This window comes from Gorilla gorilla, chromosome 8 (genome assembly GCF_029281585.2).
Source record: "Gorilla gorilla gorilla isolate KB3781 chromosome 8, NHGRI_mGorGor1-v2.1_pri, whole genome shotgun sequence".
Classification (NCBI taxonomy): domain Eukaryota; kingdom Metazoa; phylum Chordata; class Mammalia; order Primates; family Hominidae; genus Gorilla; species Gorilla gorilla.
In genome coordinates this window covers 104,921,296-104,930,042 of record NC_073232.2, presented here as the reverse complement: position 1 = coordinate 104,930,042, position 8,747 = coordinate 104,921,296, and the positions used below count along the sequence as shown (strand labels likewise).

Below are 8,747 nucleotides of genomic sequence, written 5' to 3'. Positions count from 1 at the left end.
TTATCTGGAGATTTATTTTTGCTTCTGTGAGGCAGTGAAATTAGTTGCATCAGCATTCTCAGATAACTTAAACAGTCATGGAATGAGATGACTTAAAGCTGGACTTCAGGCTGTGTGAGGGCCTACTTCTCACTAACCTTGCACCTAGGATAGCCCCTTGGAGTGCAACTAAAAGCCTCCAAGTTTACTAGGCTCCTTCTTTGGTGGTACCTGCATAGTTTATTTTGGGAATGTGAATGCAGCTTGCCTAACCCTCTAAATATACCCATTGCCAGATAAGAAATTATGGAGCAATCAGGTTAATGTAGAAACCACATTTATTAACCATGGATTTACTGAGGGCAGTTTATTAGATATTATCCATAGCTTATGCTGACATCTGATTTTGCAGAGAAATTGTAGCCATTATTTTATTAAGATAATTCTACAAGATCAATTTAGTTTCTTGAAGTAGCATATATTCAATTCTTCAATAGGGTTTGGTTTAATTTAGCTATCAAAGTCAAATGTCTCTAAACTTTACACACTAAACTCATCGTGAGCAGAAAATTTATTCTTTGTACATATTCCTTCTAAGTGTTTTGGTTCTTCAAGCTGAAACATCTCAACTTCCAGAAATATGGTTGCCAGATCAAAAATACCAGAGTCCTTCTAAGGGTTAAGATTTGAATCAAGAGAAAGATACATGTACATATTTTATTATATACAAACAAGCAACAACAAAAAGTTTCATGTAAACAAAAGAATATAAATTATAGACATAATTGGAAGTTTCAAACAGTCCTTAAATCATTGTGAGCTTCTCTAAAAGACACAGGTCTTGGAGTGTGGGCACAGAGCCATTAGTCAGATGTCTGGGTGGTCTCCCATAATAGCAATGTATACTCTAAAGAAGTGGGCTTTTTGTGAACTCTGTCAGGGTGAATGAGTTAGGCCTCTTAAAGGAATGAAATGCTTTCACATTTGGGGCAACAAGTGAAAAATACTGAAAGGAGGGATACAACTAGGGTTAGATTTATTGTTGACAGTGATTTTAGAAATAACCACTAAAAAGGTGTTAAAAGATTTCCAGATAAAATTCTGACTACCGAAAATAAGAAAGGATACCTTTTGTAGCTCTACAAATGGTTTGGTGAAAAATAAAAAGGGAAAAAGTGAGCTGAGGAGAAAGCGAAATAGGGAAGTCTAGGGAGGAGGCAAGAAAATACACAAGTCATAGCAAGAAAAAAAACATGAGATGGTCCTTTCTAAGGACAGGTGTTGGTGATATTTACCTATGTAAGCTTAAGCCGAGAAGAGTACAGTTCTTATATATTCATTACTTAATAATATACAAGAAAAATACTTTTCATTTGTTATAAAAGAACTACTTTATATGAAAACTAGAAATACGTATTTACATTGCAAATCCCAAATGAAACCCAATTTAATACAAAGTGAACTATAGGGATGACAGAAAAATGGGTAGATATCAAAATTCAACTGAATTTACAGTACTGCCTTATATCTTTTTTAAATTTTGTTTTTGAGACCGAGTCTTGCTCTGTTGCCCAGGCTGGAGTGTAGTGGTGTACCCTTGGCTCACTGCAACCCCGCTTCCTGGGTTCAAGTGATTCTCGTGCCTCAGCCTCCCCAGTAGCTGGGATTACAGGAGTGTGCCACCACGCCCGGCTAATTTTTAACAGAGACGAGGTTTTGCCATGTTGGCCAGGCTAGTCTCAAACTCCTGGGCTCAAGCAATCCACCCGCCTCAGCCTCCCAAAGTGCTGGGATTACAGGCATGAGCCACTGCGCCCGGCTGATATATATATTCTTTTAAAATCTATACACAAGGCTCAAGTTCTGGGGTTTCAGGTTTTATTTTTAAGTTTTCTTTAAAAATAAAATTGCCAACCCCCAAGTGAATTAAAGGTTGATCTGGGCTCGCAGAGGTAATCTGCTCTTTGTAACCAAGTGCTCTGTAGTTTCTTCCACTTTAGACCTCTCCAGTGTGTTAATGCCTCTGTTTTCTTTGTCTTTTCCATGTGATTTTTTATGCTGTGGATTTAAGGTGGGAAAATTAAGTCAATATAAAGTAACATTTGATACACATTAACTACACTCTATTTTCAAAGTTCTCTGGGTTATAGGCAAAAAAACTTAAGTGTAGAAAACCAAAAAAGGTTCAGCACAAGTTTGAGCCAACAATTTGGCAAGTAGCACCAAATGCCTTCTTTATTTGATCACTAATGGAAGGAGTAGAGTGAAAGAAATATTAATTTTCTGTGTTATTTTCTAAGACATAGTTATAGATTTTACTCCAGGGTAGTGGTTCTCATCAGGGAGTGATTCTGCTGCCACAGGGGACATTTGGCAATGCTTAGAGACTTTTTTGGTGTTACAATCAGGGAGTGCTATTGGCTTTGAGTGAGTATTCACATAGTACACTGTTTTTCTTGTGTACCAACATAGTACAGTCCACAGGAAAGCCCATCACAACAAAGAATTATCCAGTTTAAAATGCCAATAGCACTGCTGTCAAGAAACCCTGCTCTAAGGAAACAAAGATTTGCTGTCATGCAGAAAAGCCAGTTCTGTTTTAAGCAGAGAAACTGGTATATGGGCCACCTTAAAAACACTTTTGCTTGTTTTTTAAAATTGTATTTTATTTTATTTGTAAAACCTATTTCATATTCCTCATTTGGAAGTTCTATTTCATTGGAATCCTACTTACCCATACAGAACATTAATGGACTGGTGACATTCATTGTACACTCAGTCATCAATGCTGAGACAAATTGTAAACCAACTTTTAAAGTTTTAAACCCAGAGAAAATCCCCACATCACACTGCTACTAGGGAAAAGATCATTTCTGGACTTCAGCTGAAGGTCTAAAACCCCATCCCAAACCCTTTCTGGTACTGTAGGGACTTCCTTGCCATAGCTGAATCACTAAGCCTAATTCAAAATGCCACAGATAATAATAATAAAACGATTTCTGACCAGGGATTAAGTAGTCACCAGGTTCTCTTATCCTTCCCCCCCGCCAGATAGAAGAAAAGGATGAAAACTGGAAGAAACATATTTATAGTTCTCTAATAGTAAGGAATAAAGCAAAAGGTGGCAAGAATTTGGGAATAAAATTGCCCAGAGGAAGACAGGGAGGAATTTATGAGAATCTGAGTTGGAACTTTGTTAACTGTTGAAAGCAGGGATGGAGAATCTTTAGACCTTAAGGGAAGGAGCTGTAGATCTATTAAAAAACAGTTACAGGCCGAGCGCAGTGGCTCACGCTTGTAATCCCAGCACTTTGGGAGGCCGAGGCGGGCGGATCACCTGAGGTCGGGAGTTCAAGACTAGCCTGACCAACATGGAGAAACCCCTTCTCTACTAAAAATACAATATTAGCCAGGTGTGGTGGTGCATGCCTGTAATCCCAGCTACTCGGGAGGATGAGGCAAGAGAATCGCTAGAACCCGGGAGGGGGAGATTGTGGTGAGCCAAGATCAGGCAATTGCACTCTGGCCTGGGCAACAAGAGCAAAACTCCGTCTCAAAAACAAAAAAAAACAAAACAAAACATACACACAAAAAAGGTACAAGCAGCCAGGCGCAGTGGTTCATGCCTGTAATCCTAGCATTTTGGGAGGCTGAGGTAGGAGGGCTGCTTGAGGCCAAGAGTTCAAGACCAGTCTGGCCAACATAGCAAGACCCTGTCTCTCTATATATTTAAAAAAAAAAAAAAAGGTACAAGCATATGCATCTCAGAAGTAGAACTTCAACTGTAAATGTAGATACCAATGTCCTACGTAAGGAAATTTTTCCTTCACACACTCTGTCTAGGCTTGTACCCTCAAATTAGAGGAAAAGATACCAGCACTTTATAGAGCCTCACTTGGAAGTTGTATTTCATTGGAGTCCTCCTACTTACCCATAGAGAACATTAAGGGACTGGTGACATTGATTGTATACTCAGTCGTCAATGCTGAGATGAATCATAAACCAACTATGTTCTCAACAGTGTTAAAAAGTGGGTAGGAGGGGCCGGGCCGGTGGCTCACACCTGTAATCCCAGCACTACGGGAGGCCGAGGCAGGCGGATCACCTGGGGTTGGGAGTTCGAGACCAGCCTGACCAACACAGAGAAACCCCCTCTCTACTAAAAAAAAAAAACAAAAAACAAAAAACAAAATTAGCCAGGCATGGTGGCACATGCCTGTAATCCTGGCTACTCGGGAGGCTGAGGCAGGAGAATCACTTGAACCCAGGAGGTGGAGGTTGCGGTGAGCCAAGATCGTGCCATTGCACTCCAGCCTGGGCAACAAGAGTGAAGCTCCATCTCAAAAGAAAAAAAAAAGTGGGTAGAGGGCTGGGCACAGTGGCTCACACCTGTAATCCCAGCACTTTGGGAGGCCAAGGAGGGTAGATAACTTGAGGTCAGGAGTTTGAGAACAGCCTGGCCCACATAGTGAAACCCTGTCTCTACTAAAAATACAAAAAAATTAGCCAGTTGTGGTGGTACACGCCTGTAATCCTAGCTACCCAGGAGGCTGAGTCAGGAGAATCACTTGAACTCAGGAGGCGGAGGTTAAGTGAGCCAAGATCGTGCCACTCCACTTCAGCCTGGGTGACTCAGTCTCAAAAAAAAAAGAAAAGTGGGTAGGAGAGGTCACAGGATTTAATTACACTGGATTAGAGCAGGCAAGGTGCTCAGGAAACATGGGGCAACAGTTTACAAGAGAAGAGCCTCAGGCAGGAGAAATCACTAATATAACCTAAGAGGCCTCCAGTCTCTCAATCTTTTCAATCACTTTGCCTTCAAAGTCTGATTATGGGCAGAGACAGGTTCCAAGACTTACATGTCAAAGGTAGAAGGAAGAGAAATGACTGCTCTCAGTGTCCGAGTATATAGCAAGCAGAAAAGGAATAAATACAATAGCTAAAGATTATCAGCTAAGGATGTAGATTAAGTCAAATTCTGCCTTCATTTATTCTACAGAAAACCCCTTATCAATATCAGATTTTTGTAAATAATTCAAATCATAAGCGTTAACAAGCCATCCTAAGGAATAATTGAAAGGTTTTTGTTGTTCTGCTCACCACGAATAATACCTTTATACTGAATAGTAAATGAATGACTTACATCAGATGTGGAAGGGTTATCTGATATGACATACCTGGAAAAATGGAACCCCGCCAATTGATGAACAATCCACACCAGCATCTACAGATGGCTCTTGACTTAGAGGTTCTTCAGTATACTGCCCCAGAACTGCCTCTTCTACATCCACATCCTAAAAGAAGAAACTGGATGAGTGACTAAGTCCAAGGGCTTAAAAGTCATCACAAGAGTAACAGCAGCTTTCTTTGAGTATAACACAATGCCCATGGTATAATATAAAAGTTAAACCTCAACAAAATTATTAGAAAGTCTACAAATTAATGAAAATAATTCCTAATATATTTTTGTAGAGAGTAGAGGTTCCTATATAACAATGTTACTAAGCACAATATTAAGTATTGGCTATTATTATCTACTAGCATAATTTAAAAACTAGTAAGATTAAAAGAAACAAGCCTAAGGGCTAGGCCTATCATTAATGAGAGGCAGGGTAAGATTGAGGGGTAAACAGTAAAATTCTTCACATGAAGTCAGCCACATCAAGAGTTCATAAAAGAGTTCTATTATAAAATACGATCCTTTAAATTTACCGGAATTGTCTCTTCTTTGTTGTTTTCTGAACAGTTTAGCATCATTAACAGCTCAGGCTGTTTCCTTTTCAACTGATCAAGGAGATGTTCACGTGGTTCAGTTCTTACCAGTGTTGATGGGTATAAATAACTTTTCCTCTGTGGTGTCGTACCTTTAATGGACATTAGATAAGAGGTAAAAATTAAAGTATGAGATGTAAATATTTTTAAAAAAACCTAAAACTTCCTAATTAATCTTGTCTTCTAAAAATATAAAAATATAATTGCCATATATGAGGATCAGTCTTGCTACCTGTCAGACATTGTTTGCAACTAACAATACTTTCTAATTTGACGACAGACTTTACTATTTTCAAGATTCATCCTACTCTCTAAAACATGAAGTTTACCATCTCTGAGGATATATAAAAGATGTGTTATAAGCTCTAAAAGGAGTTATAGTGTTCTGAAAAAAATGGCAGCATTATTGGAATGAGTAGATTTCCCAACATGATTACTTTGATAGGAGTAATCATTTCACTATAAATGTGGTGTGGTGGTTAAATATTAACTAGTTATATACATATACTATGTTGCCCAGGCTGGTCTTGAACCCCTGGGCTCAAACGATCCTCCTGCCTTGCCTCCCGAAGTGCTGGGATTATAGGCGTGAGCCACCGCATCAGGCCCCCAGTTATATTTCTCTGTAATAAGCTCACGCTCTCATGATTTACAAAAGTACTTGCCTTTTCACTCAACATTTACATTCCTAACTTCATTGAAAAGTAGACAGTAAATCCTACAGGTCTCTTGGGGAATAAATAAACCAACATTCTATGTAGCACCATCCCCTTTTAACAATTGCTTTTTAAATTTAAAAAAAAAAAGAGTTTTGTGATATAATTTACATACCATAAAACACTCATTTTATGTGTACAATTCAGTGGATTTTAGTGAGTTTACAGGGTGTGCAACCATCACCATAATACAATGAAGAACCCAATTATTCATGCTGTGTAAAACAGCTTGTTACATCTCTTCCATGAAGACCTCCCTGAATCATTACAGCCTATAATGATCTTTGCCATATCTGATCTCTCAAAATGTTGATTCCTAAATGCTAATGGTCCACGGTGATCCCTGATCTCTTAAAACAGGGATTCCTAAATGGCAATAGTCTATGACAAAATGAGAGGGACACAGAACAAAATGCACAATGTGGTAAACTTTGCATTAAACTAGATTTAGTCAGTTACATCTCTCCCATATTTGTGGTATTAAAATGTCCTTTTACAAACAGTGCTAGGTTTGTATTTGTTTTAAAAAATCCCCTATTAACAAAGTCAACTCCCTGAATGTATGTGAAATTTTACTGAATTGTGATACCACCTGTATCATGACACTTGATTAAAACTATTTTAAGGTTCCAGTTTTCCCATTTTGAGTTGATTACAGTGAGATGTTAAATTCCTGTCAGGCAATGGCAGGACCTAATTTTTCTGAACATCTGACACTACATAGAGTTGAATTCGACTTCAAAAAATTTAACAATTCTATTTCTCTTTTAAAGTACCTGTTGGGATATCCAGTTTCAGATCCTGTTCCAGAAAGCAATTAAGCTTAGTCAAACCAATTTTTATGGTTTCATTAAGTTCTAGATTTTGTGCTATCAATTTATCTTCATCAATAGTCATCTGATCAAGAAAAATGTTATGCTGTTTCTCATGAGCTGCCTTACGTCCATCTGATTTCTCAGTGATGTCTGAACTTGAAGCCTCACAACATTGGCTTACAACCTGTAAATGATGCAAATAAATATTTATTACTAAAATTAAAGTTGCCAGTGTTTTATTCAACATCATATTTTCCCTTACCTTTTCCATAATTTTTTTTTTTTTTTTTTTTTGCAGACAAGTCTCACTCTGTTGCCCAGGCTGGAGTGCAGTGGCATGAGTAGTGCTCACTACAGCCTTGACCTCCCAGGCTCAAGCCATCCTCCCACCTCAGCCTCCCAGGTAGCTGGGACTACAGGCATGTACCACCATGCCTGGCTAATTTTTGTATTTTTTGAAGAGATGGCATTTCACCATGTTGCCCAAGCTGGTCTCAAACTCCTGGGCTCAAGCAATCTGCCCACCTTGACCTCCAAAGATTACAGGCATGAGCCACCACACCTGGCCTTCAGTAATAAAAGATTTAAAAACACATACAAAAGTAGAGAGAACAGTATAATTAACTCCCTTGTATTCATTACCCAGCTTCAACATTTACCAACAAGTGGAGTACAGACATTTACCAACAGGACTGGCCACTCAACTCCTCCATAAACCCAGGATTATTTTGAAACAAATCCTGTATCATTTCATCCATTTACTTCAGCATGTATCTCTAAGAGGTAAGAGCACTTTAAGACCACTATCACATCTAAAAAGGTTAACGCTGATTCCTTCCTATCAAATGTCTAGTCCATGTTCAAACTTCACCAGTCGTCTCAAATGTGTGTCACAATTGCTTTGTTTGAACCAGAATTCACCACTAGATTTGGTTTATAGGTCTTAAGTCAGTGACTATATAATTTATCATCCAAATTGGGACACCTTTTGGAGTGAAAGGGCCCATTCTTAATAATCATTCTAATACAACAATATCAACAAGGACTGTCTCAGGCAAACTAAGACTTAAGGACCTCTAGTCTTAAGTCTCTTTTGATCTACAGGTTATTGTTTCTCATATTTTTTCCCTTGAAAAGAAAAACTTGTTGCTGAAGACATGAGGTCTTTACCCCATTGAACATCTCAAATTCTGGATTTGGTCAACTGCATTTCTATGCTTTATTTTCTACAAACTGGTTAGACCTAAAGGCTTGATTTAATTTAGGTTTAATTTTTTAGCAAGAGTATTTCATAGGTAGTACTGCAAACACAAAATGCTTTGCTGTGTCTCTCATGTTAAGATTTATCAGTGAGTTCAGGTATGGTTAGCCTATTAATTATAAAGTTCCCCAACAGCTTTTGATCAAATGGTTTAAGCCATCATTAACATCCACAGGGGTTATTTTATTAAGAGTTGCATACTGG

The 8,747-nt window shown here is 38.3% G+C and overlaps 1 protein-coding gene across 1 annotated transcript in view; it reads right to left on the bottom strand.

Moving 5' to 3' along the window:
• Positions 1-299: 299 nt before the first annotated feature.
• The window catches only part of KIF11 (kinesin family member 11), a 63,004-nt gene continuing 54,556 nt past the window's right edge, over positions 300-8,747 (bottom strand). The window contains exons 19-22 of the mRNA XM_031015337.3: positions 7,244-7,466; positions 5,692-5,843; positions 5,157-5,273; positions 300-2,037 (exon numbers count right to left, since the gene is read on the bottom strand). Coding sequence (XP_030871197.1) covers positions 1,906-2,037; positions 5,157-5,273; positions 5,692-5,843; positions 7,244-7,466 — 624 coding nt within the window. The 3' untranslated portion in view covers positions 300-1,905. The remainder of the gene's footprint in view (positions 2,038-5,156; positions 5,274-5,691; positions 5,844-7,243; positions 7,467-8,747) is intronic.